Source organism: Zea mays, chromosome 3 (assembly GCF_902167145.1).
Source record: "Zea mays cultivar B73 chromosome 3, Zm-B73-REFERENCE-NAM-5.0, whole genome shotgun sequence".
Taxonomy (NCBI): Eukaryota; Viridiplantae; Streptophyta; class Magnoliopsida; order Poales; family Poaceae; genus Zea; species Zea mays.
This window is the reverse complement of record NC_050098.1, coordinates 143,315,941-143,331,231: the sequence shown is the minus strand read 5'-3', so window position 1 is coordinate 143,331,231 and position 15,291 is coordinate 143,315,941. Positions and strand designations below refer to the sequence as shown.

The following is a 15,291-nucleotide window of genomic DNA, read 5'->3' as shown; positions in this document are numbered from 1 at the left end:
GCATGAAGAGCCAGATCCACACGTGGCTCGTCAATAGCGTAAGCAGTAGATCTGGAGCACTGGTTCCGTCGTCGAGTTGTCGTGGATATGGCGTCGCGCGCACAGGCTCCTCATGGATCAAGACTGCTCACCACCAAGACTTGCAAGGATTCCAAGAATCACGGTTCATCAGTCCATCTCATCACAACAGCATGTAGATCAGTAGCATATCAGATCCGGTCATCCAGAGTAAGTTAGGGTTACGACAGATTACCTACGTCGGTCAGATCCAGAGCACCAGTTCAGTCGTCGCCTTTGAGGTCAAGGTAGAGAGGGGGAGGACAGGAGTAGCCGGAGAACAAGCACCAGAGCACCAGGTCTTCGGCCGTTCGGCGACTTGGCGTCGTGTCGTTGTCGCCTCCGACTCCGAGTTGGGTATACCGAGAGGGAGGAGGACTAGAGGACTCGAGGAGTAGAGTAGAGGAGCTCCTATGTGGCGAAAGTACCAAGGACGGAGACGGTGGAGCGGTGGAGCTCCGATGCGGCGAAAGTACCGAGGACGGAGGCGCGGCAGAAGGTTCGCCGTTCACGAGAGAGCTAGAAAGGCGTCGCGTGCATGAATGCGTATGCGGTGTGGACGACGGGACGAGGGGCTAGGATTTTCATATGCCAACGTTATTTGGACCGGACCGGTTTCCAAGCCCGGTTATCGTCGGGTCGTGCCTGGGCCAGCCCAATGAGCCAAATTCACTGTCGAGCATGGCACGCGCTCCGTGCCTAGCTAGACCGGGGCCGTTACCACTCGTGTCAGGCCATGCCAGTAACAGGTCGAAATAACCAAACGGGCCGTGGGCTTTCTGGTCATCTATAGGTGCAGGTGTGTAGCGCAGCAATTGGCATCCATCCTGCTAGGCCCTAGCAGAGTTCCACACATCATCGCTGCTCCAGCTTTGCAATGCAATGCAATACTATAGTGGGATGTAACAGCCAGCCGCAGCAGCTGCTGCTGCAAAGAAATGCAGATGATTTAGACAACATTGCTAAGTATGGGCACCTTTGCTTAGGAAAGCGTTTGAATCAAAACGGGAGGCTACCATCGGTTTGAAACCCCACCCATAACCCATGGTTTCGTTCCAGCGATTACCAAACGAGGACCCTAGAGCACGCTAGATGTGATCCCATTGCATGTGATCGATAAGGCCAATCAAAGTGACACAGCCACACAAGTATATTTAGACAGAAATCACGGAACAGCAGGGTCAGTTCAAGCCAATTGACCTCCTAACGAACACATATTTAGCCACTTCCATAACACAACTTCACGCACGCTTATGTTAAATGACACGCACACAGCAGCTTCATGACAACAAGCTGCACAAATACACGGACCTGGCTTTCAACAAAGGGTTGAACACAAACACGACACACTTATTAAGGAACCGCCGAACTACCTACTGTCAGGCCTTCCGCTTATGGGCTGCAGGGCTCGCCTAGACGAGTCCTTACCATCGGCGTTTGGCTTGACAGGAGGACGGCCAGCTTTAACAGCAGTTGTGTTCTCTATGTTCCTGAGCAGCGCGGCTGCAGATCGGCTCGTGCTGTCCCCAGGCTTCGGACGAGGTGCACCCATAGCTACGTAGCTTCCTTTTACGGCGCTGGAAACTTTGAAACTCTGCAGCTTACCGCAAAGTTCATCTATACCTCTTCGCCTGCTGCTTTGACAAATGCCTAATGGGAATGAAAAAAGAAAAAAAAAACATCAGTGAGAAAATGAGCAAGACATCGTATCGAAAAGATGTGACCAAATGAAGAGCAATATGATACCTACTGAACCCGAATCGTTGTCATTCTGAAAACACGCGGATTGTTCAGGAGATCTCGGAGCGGGTAGGTCGTTTGGGTGATTATCAGTCGACTGTGTACTGGTGGTGCTTTCATTTACATACTGCTGGCATGGTCCTGACATAAAAGATGGAATGAGTGCACAGAAGAATCTTTTAGAGATATCTTTCTCAAAGTTCTACATGAATCAAGAATATATAAGAAAATAATCTAATACTGACCTGATCCTGGTGAAGAAAGGGTTCTCTTGCTCATCACAGGACTGGTGTCTGTACCACAGTCTAAGCTGTGTTTCTCAGCTTCATCTCCGTCCAACCCAGGATTAAGTTGCTCATCTAGCTTAGATGGCGTTTTTACATCTTTTCCAGTTTCTAAAACTTCGAATGGTTCAGCTTCAGACATTGTGCAAATGCCTGAAGTGATTTGGTAGACACTGGGTTCATAGTAACCCTCTTTATGATGCTGCTCGAGAACTCCTGTGTTAACATACAGTATATCGCTATCCAAAGCATCCAGTGATTCTACTTGCAAAGAACTAGGACCCAAATGTAGTCCATCAGATATAGATGCTTTCTGTGGATGGTAGAACTGAGTTTCGGCAGCACAAGCAGCATGGTCATCTGCAATATGACATGTTTGCATTAGTCTAGATACAGTCGAAACAGAAACATTCTACTGAAGTACGAAAAGGTAGAAACAGAAATTACATCTCAAGTTTGAACCAAAATGTGCAATAATCAACTTTGTTTCATAGGGCATCACTACCTCGGTGAGCAAAACAAGTTCACGCTTACCGTGTCCACTGGAGTATGATTTTTCATGAAGGATATCAATATCTGAAGAAGAGATAGATTTTGTTTCCTCTTTCTCCTCACTAAACACTTGCTTGGCAGCAGCATTATCACTGTGGTATAATGATTGTCGGATTACATGATCAAAAGGACTAAAGGAGAGACCATATATGGTTTATAATACTTGCAGTTTTAGTAGTCTAAAAACAATTACCTCACAATAAGATGGGCATCACCTGCCAAATCAATTTGGGCTGCTGTAACTGACCCTTTCGTGTGGCTAGACCTCAAAACCCCTAATAAAACATTATTATTCAGATATTTCTATGTGGGTTATGAGGATTTAACAGCATGATACTTCACGGCAGAAAGAATTCCAAAACAAATGAGAAGTTTAATCCCAAACAAATAAAATATACCTCCACTTTCTTTGGCTTGCATAGGAATAGACATGCAGCTCTCTTGTTCTTCATGTCTGCCTAGATCTTGACAAGGACCTTGGTATGTATCTGAAGAAGCATGTGCGTCAACCAGTTTCTCAACATGGCAAATAATAGGTTCATCTTTTCCACTCTCAGCGCTTAGAAATGCAAGATTATCTTGCAGATTAGATTTTTCAGTACCTCCCTCAGAGTAAATAGAGTGCCCCTCCATGTCTAAATGCCTCGGATCTACCGAGGAAGTTCCAGTATAATTCTTTGTTCTGCATACTGCTTCCTCAGAGAAACCATCTTCATGTTTATAATCAGGAGTTGCTAAACTTAAAGAAAGAATCTCACTGCCTGATACATCATTTAAAAAATACGCAGTAATTGATAACTAATAGTTCAAGAAAATGACTTCAGGTACATAAATCAAATGAAGTTACTGACCTGCTACACCAGAAACAGTTTTCTTCCCAGATATATTGTCTTGAAAAGATGAAACCACTGAGAAGCTATCTAAAACCGGTTGTTGCAAGTCACTATCCTTAGGATAATCTTCTGGTAAGCCAGAAGCAGATGGAGTTCTTTTACCAATGACAAAAACAGATCCATTGTCCGAAGTATTACAAACATCGTTATCACAGTTAAGGCAAGATCCCATAATGTTTGGGCTTTCCAACTTGGTGTTAAGCTGCTCATTATTCAAATTTGATCTCTCTTGAGATGGGAGCAGCACAACTTCACTTTCTATGTATTTAGCAGCAGACACCGCCTCAACTTCCTCTACCTTGTCCTCATTGGATTGATTTTTATGATTGTCACACTGGCACAACACGTCGGTATTGGAACACCCAATTGGTCCATCCAACAGATCAGTTAATCCTAACTGAGACAGATTAGAACCATGGTGTACTTTAACCAGCTGTTCATCTGCTGAATTTTCAGCAGTTGGGAATACAAGGCTGTCATGAGGATCAGATTCATTTATGTTTTCCTTTGAGAAATGGGATTGCAGCTCCATGATTAATTCCCTGGGATTTGACAAGCATGTTCCAGCGTAATTCTTCTTTGTGTACACTGCTTCCTCAGATAAAGCACCTTCATGCTTATAACCAGAAGTTGCTAAAGTAATTGAAGGATTCTCAATAGCATCTGACACATCATTGGAATAAATAAACTTTAGTTCAAACGTGATTTACAAGCAGGAATTTAAGTGTGTAATTTTATAAATAGTACTGACCTAGTCTACAACCATTTTGTTCCCCACGTGTAGAAGACCTTTCAAGAGATGCTTCCATTGAGAAGCCATCTAAAACCTCCCCTCTATAGTCCACAGATGAATCTTTTGATAAACCAGAACCAGATGGAGTTATTTCACCAATAGATCCACTATGTAAAATGTTACCAATATCCTTATTGAAGTAAAGGCCAGATTCCACTATTTCTGTGCCCTCCAACTTGGAATCAAGTTGCCAATCTTTTAAATTTGATCTTTCTTTGACAGAGGCATCCTCAATAATATCAATTGTCCAGGGTTTGGAAGCAAATCGATCTTCTTTGACATCACTGCATCCGTCATTATAAACCTGACGTGGTACATCAGTATTGGGACCCAAAAAAATCTCATAATTATCATCGGCTGGAGCATGCAGTGCACATCTCACTACAGCATCACTAATACCATATACATTGCCATCTGCAGTAGGTTATGAAAAAAATGGTTAAACTTTAAATAGATCAAGCATACTCCTAATCTTCTATGAGACCACTGATTTTCTTTTTAAAGAACAAATGACTACAATTGTACAATCAATAAAGGATGCATATACCATTCACATCTGTTTTCTCGGATGAAGCTTTACAGTCTTCCGAATGGAGAAGCTCCTTACTATCTTCACCCTCACAAACCACTTCTTCAGAATTAATGACTCTACAAAATTGAATTTTACATCTTAAAAATCCAATAAAACATGAACTAGTGATATCTAAAGTTGCATACACTAACCAATTCAACCCAAAAGCTTAAACTGATAGGAAGAGGTGGACTATTCACTTATATTATATTCCAACACTTCCCCTCAAGTCGAGCCTCTTTTAGGTCTCTAACGTGGAATATAGGAGTGAGCAACAAATATTTTATTTAATTGTGCTAACTAGGATTCGAACTCAATACCTCTGGCCCTGATACCATATTAAGTTGCATGCACCAACCAATTCAAGCTAAAAAGATTAAGCTGATCCGAAGAGGTGGACAATTTACTTATATTATATTCTAGCAGTACCAAGAAAATAATATACTTACACGTTTAGGTGATTTGCATCCAGCAAAAAGGCTGACAGAACATGTTCTTCATCAGTGTTAGCCTCTGGTACTCCTAAAAAATGAACATTTCTTATGGGTACCATTTAAATGGCAGGAAAAATCTCACTGCTATAGGTTGGGAGGAGTCCAAGAAAATTAAAATGGGATTCTATACCTTCCATTCTATCATCTCGCTGGGATGTATGCATACAATCAACATTTTTAAAAATGCCTCCTTTAGTATCATTGTGTGAACAAGGTTCTGGCACATGAACATTTTCAAGTGCAGACTTGTTATGGCAATCTTTTGAATCATCAAAGCCATTTTCGGTATGAGTTGTTGCTGAAGCAAGTGCACAATGCCCCACTGATTCAACTATGCTTTCTTGCGAAAATAAAGATTCCAGACCAATTGGTGATTGATCTGCACACAGCAGAGATCCTGTTTCTTTTGAGGAAATTACTGTCTCCTCAGGCAAACCACATTCCTGTTTGCACTCTGGTGTTGCTTCAAGGAAACCTGAGACACATTTATGCGTTATTCGCAAACAACACTTCATCTGATAGTGCAACTGAAACTGAGACAATCATTATCCATTTATCCAGCTATCATAGAAATGGATGCTTACCTTCTTGATCAAGATTATGAGCAACAAGCCCTTCATTCCTTTCAGTAATGCTACAACCTGATTCCATAGCCAGATCAGCAAGTTCATCGTTTAACTTAGTTTCTAGGTCAGTCTGAGCAAGAACAGGCTGGTCATTACAATTCTCCTGAGCTAAAACTTCTGTGAAAAGGAAATAATACATTTAAAAAATAAATGTCAGATACTTAAAAGACAACAAATGACAATGAAACATATGCCTAGCTGTTGCAGATAGAACAACAATAAAGCCTATTAAAAATAATTAGAATTACACGTAGCCAACAATTTGACTTAGAACTCAGTATGTTTAAAATTGGTAAATTAAACACAGTCCATACCCGGATCAGCAAGTTCATCGTTTAACTTCATTTCTAGGTCAGTCTGGGCCGGAACAGGCTGGTCATTACAATTCTCCTGAGCTAAAACATCTGAGAAAGGGAAAGAATACATTTAAAAAATAAATGTCAGATACTTAAAAGACAACAAATGACAATGAAACATATGCCTAACTGTTGCAGATACAACAAACATAAAGCCTATTAAAAATATATAGAATTACAAGTAGCCAACAACTTGACTTAGAACTCAGTATGTTTAAAATTGGTAAATTAAACACAGTGCAAACAGCACAAGTTTTCATCACCATCTCCGCAGATCAGTAACAAGTTGTGGAACAAATATTAATGCAATATTACCTTCACCAGTCTCCTTAATTAGCACATCACAATCATGTTGCAGATGTTTGGTGTGGAGATCGTTAGAAAAGATGACAGTTAGGGGTTTTCCTGCAGATTCACATGCACTGGCTTCCCGACTGACGCTCTTTTCAACAGCTATAGGGCTCACTGCATATTTTTCTTCATGCTCTTCAATAGGGAAAACCAAAGACGAAACATCTGGAGATTTAGCAAGTTTAATTTAGTGAATTGAAAATCTTGAAGCAAGATTACTAAGCAAGATCTTTAGAAAAAAAATAGTGAATAATCAGTTGGCACAGGTGGATTTAGATGTTCAGCATACATATTATCTTCACTCATCAATGTTGCGGAGTTTTTATTATGGATACAGGATTAATTCGGTTGTACCTTTATCAGTCTCTTCAGCTATTCTGTCATTATCATGCTGCAGAGTTTTGGTGTGGAGATCAGTTGATATGACGTTAGCTAGGTTCTTTTCCTCAGGCTCGTTGGCATTTGCTTCCAAGCTAACTCTCCGTTCTCCGGACACATTGCTTTGCTCTTCATGGTCTGCAACAGTGAAACTAATTGATAAACCATTTGGTGATTTTGGAACGACAAAGTCTTCCTTTCAGTATATAACATGACAATAATGGACAAAGCTAATGATTAGAATTACACGTAGCCAACAATTTGACTTAGAACTCAGTATGTTTAAAATTGGTAAATTAAACACAGTCCATACCCGGATCAGCAAGTTCATCGTTTAACTTAATTTCTAGGTCAGTCTGGGCAGGATTAATTCGGTTGTACCTTTATCAGTCTCTTCAGCTATTCTGTCATTATCATGCTGCAGAGTTTTGGTGTGGAGATCAGTTGATATGACGTTAGCTAGGTTCTTTTCCTCAGGCTCGTTGGCATTTGCTTCCAAGCTAACTCTCCGTTCTCCGAACACATTGCTTTGCTCTTCATGGTCTGCAACAGTGAAACTAATTGATAAACCAAAACTCTGCAGTATGTTTAAAATTGGTAAATTAAACACAGTCCATACCCGGATCAGCAAGTTCATCGTTTAACTTAATTTCTAGGTCAGTCTGGGCAGGATTAATTCGGTTGTACCTTTATCAGTCTCTTCAGCTATTCTGTCATTATCATGCTGCAGAGTTTTGGTGTGGAGATCAGTTGATATGACGTTAGCTAGGTTCTTTTCCTCAGGCTCGTTGGCAGGAACAGGCTGGTCATTACAATTCTCCTGAGCTAAAACATCTGATAAAGGGAAAGAATACATTTAAAAAATAAATGTCAGATACTTAAAAGACATCAAATGACAATGAAACATATGCCTAGCTTTTGCAGATAGAATAAATATAAAGCCTATTAAAAACAATTAGAATTACAAGTAGCCAACAACTTGACTTAGAACTCGGTATGTTTAAAATTGGTAAATTAAACACGGTCCATACCCGGATCAGCAAGTTCATCATTTAACTTAATTTCTAGGTCGGTCTGGGCAGGAACAGGCTGGTCATTACAATTCTCCTGAGCTAAAACTTCTGAGAAAGGGAAAGAATACATTTAAAAAATGTCAACACAGTGCAAACAGCACAAGTTTTCATCACCATCTCCGCAGATCAGTAACAAGTTGTGGAACAAGTATTAATGCAATATTACCTTCACCAGTCTCCTTAATTAGCACATCACAATCATGTTGCAGATGTTTGGTGTGGAGATCGTTAGAAAAGATGACAGTTAGGGGTTTTCCTGCAGATTCAATTGCACTTGCTTCCTGACGGAAGCTCTTTTCAACGGCTATAGGGCTAACTGCATATTTTTCTTCATGCTCTTCAATAGGGAAAACAAAAGACAAAACATCTGGAGATTTAGCAAGTTTAATTTAGTGAATTGAAAATCTTGAAGCAAGATCTTTAGAAAAAAACAGTGAATGAGAGCTGGCACAGGTGGATTTAGATGTTCAGCATACATATTATCTTCACTCATCAATGTTGCAGAGCTTTTATTGGGGATACAGGATTAATTCAGTTGTACCTTTATCAGTCTCTTCAGCTATTCTGCCATTATCATGCTGCAGACTTTTGGTGTGGAGATCAATTGATATGACGTTAGCTAGGTTCTTTTCCTCAGGCTCGTTGGCATTTGCTTCCAAGCTAACTCTCCGTTCTCCGGATACAGGGCTTTGCTCTTCATGGTCTGCAACAGTGAAACTAATTGATAAACCATTTGGTGATTTTGGAACGACAAAGTCTTCCTTTCAGTATATAACATGACAATAATGCACAAATCTAATAATTAGAATTACACGTAGCCAATAATTTGACTTAGAACTCAGTATGTTGAAAATTGGTAAATTAAACACAGTACATACCCGGATCAGCAAGTTCATCGTGTAACTTAATTTCTAGGTCAGTCTGGGCAGGAACGGGCTGGTCATTACAATTCTCCTGAGCTAAAACATCTGATAAAGGGAAAGAATACATTTAAAAAATAAATGTCAGATACTTAAAAGACAATAAATGACAATGAAACATGTGCCTAGCTGTTGCAGATAGAACAAACATAAAGCCTATTAAAAATAATTAGAATGAAAGTAACCAACAACTTGACTTAGAACTCAGTATGTTTAAAATTGGTAAATTAAACACAGTCCATACCCGGATCAGCAAGTTCATCGTTTAACTTAATTTCTTGGTCAGTCTGGGCAGGAACAGGCTGGTCATTACAATTCTCCTGAGCTAAAACTTCTGAGAAAGGGAAAGAATACATTCAAAAAAATGTAAGATACTTAAAAGACAACAAATGACAATGAAACATATGCCTAGCTGTTCCAGATAGAACAAACATAAAGCCTATTAAAAATAATTAGAATTACAAGTAGCCAACAACTTGACTTAGAACTCAGTATGTTTAAAATTGGTAAATTAAACACAGTGCAAACAGCACAAGTTTTCATCACCATCTCCACAGATCAGTAACAAGTTGTGGAACAAGTATTAATGCAATATTACCTTCACCAGTCTCCTTAATTAGCACATCACAATCATGTTGCAGATGTTTGGTGTGGAGATTGTTAGAAAAGATAACGGTTAGGGGTTTTCGTGCAGATTCACATGCACTTGCTTCACGACAGACGCACTTTTCAACAGCTATAGGGCTCACTCCATATTTTTCTTCATGCTCTTCAATAGGGAAAACCAAAGACAAAACATCTGGAGATTTAGCAAGTTTAATTTAGTGAATTGAAAATCTTGAAGCAAGATTACTAAGCAAGATCTTTAGAAAAAAAACAGTGAATAATCAGCTGGCACAGGTGGATTTAGATGTTCAGCATACATATTATCTTCACTCATCAATGTTGCAGAGTTTTTATTATGGATACAGGATTAATTCAGTTGTACCTTTATCAGTCTCTTTAGCTATTCTGTCAATATCATGCTGCAGACTTTTGGTGTGGAGATCAGTTGATGTGACGTTAGCTAGGTTCTTTTCCTCAGGCTCATTGGCATTTGCTTCCAAGCTAACTCTCTGTTCTCCGGACACAGGGCTTTGCTCTTCACGGTCTGCGACAATGAAACTAATTGATAAACCATTTGGTGATTTTGGACCAACAAAGTCTCCCTTTGAGTATATAACATGACAATAATGGACAAAGCTAATTACAACATCACAAAATCAATAGGGTATTAATATGCCAGCTTTCCAGCATCCAAAGAAGATCAAAAAATAATAATACAATTGTGATGCCATATAACTTAAACATAATTAAAGCCTATAGATTTGGCTATGCAGAGAATAAATTAACAACTAGTATGCCATTACCACCAAATGTTGACCTCACCTTCACTCATCAATGTTTTGTCCTCTGAGACAACACAATTGTCAGAGACTAATCCTGTGATGCATGTTGATTGATCTAATTTCCCACTTCTTGTTTCAGATAAATGGTCATCAACAGTTTGAGTGACAGAATGTTCCTGAGGTTGCTTACTCTTATCAGAACTTTGATTTGCATCGTCACCAGATTCTGACCCAGGTATCACCACAGCTACACTCTGCACTGTGCAAATTTCGTCACTAGGAGCTACTGTTACAAGCAATGGACCTGAAGAGAACTCTTCTCTTGCAGCATTAACCTGACAAATTTCTTGAACTTTACTACTAGACTCATTATTATATTCAAGTGTGTCCTTTGTTTCTTCCATGATAACTATGTCATCATTTGCCACCTTGAAAGGCATCACTTCTTCTGGAGCAGTTGTTCGTCTCTTCTTTGAAGACCTTCTCTTTGAAGTTGTGCAATTTGATGCCTGCTGCGATCCTTCTGTGTTATCTTTTTCATTAGAGATCTGTGCATTCTGATGCTTCCAGGAAACATTAGCTGAAGATGATATTTCCAGCAAAAACCTACTGCGCTTCCTCAATTTCAAGCCTTCTTCACCAACTTCAATGTGATCCATGCTGACCTCTTCAACTGCATTAAGGGCATGAGATTTGTGTGTTGTCCTCCTCGTAGGATTTTTGAACTTTTTTCCTTCATCATTATTTTGTCCCTCAAGTAGCACTGTAGCGATAGATCTCCTTGATTGCCTAATAGAATCTTTTACTTTCTGTTGCTTCTCACCATCTTGATATTTACCACTTTGCAAGTTCTCATTTCTAGCCATTTTATGGTGATCTTGCTTCTCATTATGCATGTCAGGAAGAACAGACTTCCGTGTTGATCTCCTAACATTCATCTCAGCATTCATTTTGGGTGCTAGAAGTCCACTATTATTCTCAAGCATATCAGGCAGCACAGATTTGCGCGATGATCGCCTAGTAGGTTGCTTCACAACAAATTGTTTATCCACATCTTTGCCCTTACCAATTTGAATTCCTTCACCAACAGCTTTAATATTTTTAACTGGGATTACAGGCTTCCGCGTTAATATCGCTTCATCTGTTTCCATGTTCTTTTCGGCAATGAGACTCTTCTCTTTCTCATGCAATTCTGTGATAACAGATTTACGTCTCAGCCCCCTAGCAGGTCCTTTAGTTGCTGGTTGCTTCGCCACATCTTCACTGTTAGCATATTGAGTCTCTTCAACAATACTTTTGGTATCTTTAACCTGCACAACTGATTTCCTCGTTGATCGCCTAACATGTGCTTCAGGGTTCTTTCCTTCAATTACATCCTTCTCTTTCTCAAGTGCAGCCAAAGCAATAGATTTACGTGTTGACCGTTTAATTGGTTCTTTAACTGCTGGTTGTTTCTCCAAATCTTCAGAATGAGAATTATGGTGTGCCAATGGCTGAGCTGTGCTCGAGTCTTTGGCCAATTTGATGTTTACTGAATTTGCACTATTGGCCTCAGAATAGTTTCTCCGTGACCACCTCAGTAGAGGGGACTTACTGGTAGCAGGAATTTTTTGACCTTTATCCTCCGGAGAAGATGCAACCTGTTGATGCCTACGAGTAGACGGACGCATCTTGTTTTCCAACTGCCTGGTAGTGTGAGTTTCGTCCACGACGCTGTTGTTAACGTGGACAATTTTGTTCCTTAAAGACCTGGTGGCAGGAAAATCACTTCTGGGCACATCTGAAAGCATAGTCAACTCTACAGTTGTTTGTGGATCTCCAGTCTTCCTCCTCTTGTTCTCAACCACAGTGGGTGGCACCACAACAGGTACGATTGAGCGAGACCTTGTAGTCCTAGCTGTTACTTCCACCAGAGCGGACTTCTGCACATCAGACTCAGCTGCATTCTGCCTCCCTCTCTTCTTCTCAACAGCAGGAGGCAATACAGTAGCAGACCACTCCAAATTTGACCTTCTCGTAACTCTAGCCTGAGCGATAACAGCAACGCCCTCGTCATTCTCCTGATTCTTGCGCTTGGGCTTCCTGTCAACAGCAACAGCCTCTCCTGCTTCCTCAGCCTCGGCAGGATTGAACGAATTCCTCCTGGACCGCCTCACTGGGACATCAGCGCCCACATCTGCAGAAATACCGTCTTCAGCAGCAGAATCAGTACCGGCTCGAGCAGACTTCCCCCTTGTCTTGGCAACGACCGGCGACCATATGACCCGAGACCTCAGTCTCCTGGCCTTCCCTACCTCCGCCCCAAAAGTAACCTTCTTGGCCTCGGTGGCACCTCCGCCCGTTTGCTTCAGACACCCCTTCCTCGCCGGCACTCCGGCAACCTCCTCCTCCACAACAGCGGGCCCCTGCGAGAGCAAGGAAGCAAAACCCAACAACAGCGTTAGAAAGAGCAGTAGCCCCCAAACATTTCCATTAAGAAAAAAAACAAATCGAATGTGCGGAGCGTTTCCGCGAGCACTTGGCGGCTCGACGAGGATTACTGCCGTACGGGGGTCCTTACCGAAAGCACGGCGTCGAGACGTCCGACGAGGTCGGCGTTGGTGCCCCCGGCGGGGAGGCCGTGCCGCTTGCAGAGCGCCTGGAGCTCCCGCCGCTTCATCCCCGCGAGATCCATCCCCGCACACCTCCAGCCCCGCGGGAGATCACAAAGGCCTGACCATCTCTCCTGCTCTCTCTCTCTCTTTCTCTCACTCTCTCTCTCTCTCTCAGGCGGCGCGTGTTCGAAATTTCGAATCCCAGTCCCGTCCGTTCGAATTAGTGGGTGGCGCAACGCAACGCGACGCGACACACGCGACGAACTGCTCCCGTACACTGTTCCGCTGGACGGCGAAGCCGAGACAGCGTTTTGTAGGGTTGCCCTGCCTTTCGGGAGGAGAAAGGGGCGCTGGGCGAATTGAAGTGGGAACGCCGGCGGGCGGTGGAGGGGACCCAGGGGGTGCGTGGCGGCTCCTCGGGTGGGGGACCGAGGCCGCGTGCTGCACTGCTGCTAGTTCTTCGAAGATAGCCAAGCGGTAATTCGTACACTGAGCGGTGGGGCCAGCAAGCGTGAGCGCGGTGGAGCCGCCGTGGCGGTGACCGCGGTGCGGAGGCTTGCAGCGGAAGGAGGCGCAGATTTCGAATTTCAGAGTTCCCGCCCACAGGGCGATAGGCAGGTGAGCGGGTGCGTAGGAGCGTACTGCCGTAATGGGAGCGGGAGGCGATATCTAGCTGTTCCACTGCTATGCGGGCCCGTGCAACGGAACGGGACGTTCAGCCTCATGTGTCATTCGCTCAGTTTGGTGGTGCGAGAGTTTTCGTTAACGCTTTTCACCGGTGTGAAACGAGCGGATAAGATAAGGTGGCGCCCTACCATTTCTTTATCTCATCTGACATTTTTAAAATTTACTAAATATTTATCATCTACATTGCCGTATCCTCTACTTTACACGGTCTCTGAATCCGGCTTGTAGAATTCGTATGGTGAACAAAACATTAACAATTTTTCACCTTGGATAATGTGCCGCAAGAAACTATCTCTGGTTATCAAGCACTTGCTGCATTTTTTCTTGCATTTTGTGTGGAACGGATATTCTTGTAATCGAGAGAAACCAAACTGGACCTAAGTTTTAATATAGAGGACTAAGACCATTCTTGGTCATGAGTTTCATACACGGTTTCCAATGCTGCCACATCGACTTTCAACTAGGTAACCGCTGTCATCTCCCATAAAACTCACTTTGTCTCTCTCCTCAAAATTACATTGTCATATCATCATACATAATGATGTGTCACCATATTTAATGAGTATGAAACTCCTGCTAAGAATGGTCTAAGAGCAACTCCAAATCTTTACTACTAATTATGTGCCTATTGTAGGCGTCCACACCACTGGATGGCGCACGGTTCTGCCCCGCGACACCGTGCCCCGCGCCTGTCTCTCTGAAGTCGCCCGCGTCTCCACCCGAGACCCCGACCCACCCCTGCCTCCCCCGCCGCCGTGCTCACGCTCCCCCGCGACAACCGCCGTGCCTGCGCCTCCTCCCCCGCCCGCCCGAGACTCGCCACGCTCCCTCTACGCGCCTGCCTCCTCCTCGGCCCGGATCCCGCCGCCATTGCCTGATATGGAGATGAAGGCGTCGGCCTCCGATGAAACCCTAGCCGCTGTCTTGGACGATGCCCCACACCGTCGGCACCTTCCTCCCCCCTCGCCGCGCCGGCCCTCAATCTGCGTCCGCGACAGGTACCCCTCTGCCCCGGATCGTCGCCCCCGCCCTCGATCCGCGTCCGCGTCCGCGTTGTGGCGTCCGCAGTCACCATGGAAGGCGATTCCGTGCATGGATTGGGTATCCCTCTGCCCCGGAAGGCGATTCCGCAGTCACCATGGAAGGCGATTCCGTCGGTGTCGGCGAGGGCGACTCGCTCCTGCCGCCAACCGCCACGCCGTCGTGCCGGCCAGACTCGTCGTACCGCCCGCCGCCAGCACTGCCCATTCAGGACCAGTGGCCCTCGCCGGGCCATGCGCCACCGTTGGCCTCCTCAGGTGGGCCTTCCTGTAGCGAATCCTCAGATCTGAGGCCGTCGCCGGATCTAGAGGCGTGGACGATTTCTCCGAGTTTGAGATCCATTGACCACAACAAGACCTGAAGGACACTGGTGCTGCCTTCATTCCATCCTAGACGAACCTCGGCCCCCCAGATCAGGTTTGATTCGTAGCTATCCTTGGCTCTGATGACTGCTGGATGCTTGGGCCACTTGCACAGCTGAACCACATGTGCT

At 43.5% G+C, this 15,291-nt stretch overlaps 1 protein-coding gene across 38 annotated transcripts; it reads right to left on the bottom strand.

Annotated features, from left to right (window-relative positions):
• Positions 1-1,174: 1,174 nt before the first annotated feature.
• Positions 1,175-13,509, bottom strand: LOC100502303 (uncharacterized). 38 transcript variants are annotated; one of them, XM_008675143.4, is made up of 27 exons: positions 13,037-13,487; positions 10,517-12,881; positions 10,077-10,238; positions 9,687-9,887; positions 9,333-9,422; positions 9,047-9,136; positions 8,710-8,871; positions 8,335-8,535; positions 8,127-8,216; positions 7,783-7,929; positions 7,477-7,638; positions 7,072-7,233; positions 6,682-6,882; positions 6,325-6,414; positions 5,969-6,127; positions 5,515-5,859; positions 5,340-5,412; positions 4,867-4,967; positions 4,278-4,733; positions 3,485-4,189; positions 3,236-3,394; positions 3,032-3,121; positions 2,827-2,908; positions 2,616-2,725; positions 2,043-2,441; positions 1,804-1,938; positions 1,175-1,707 (listed from the first exon to the last, which is right to left on the bottom strand). In XM_008675143.4, exons 1-27 carry the CDS (start codon positions 13,148-13,150, stop codon positions 1,427-1,429), a joined length of 7,332 nt encoding a protein of 2,443 aa, XP_008673365.1. In that variant the 5' UTR covers positions 13,151-13,487; the 3' UTR covers positions 1,175-1,426. The 38 variants fall into 38 exon arrangements, with proteins under 38 accessions (XP_008673365.1, XP_035822212.1, XP_020405575.1 ...); XM_035966319.1 differs by having other exon boundaries at positions 1,808-1,938; XM_020549986.2 differs by having other exon boundaries at positions 8,335-8,505.
• Positions 13,510-15,291: the final 1,782 nt, after the last annotated feature.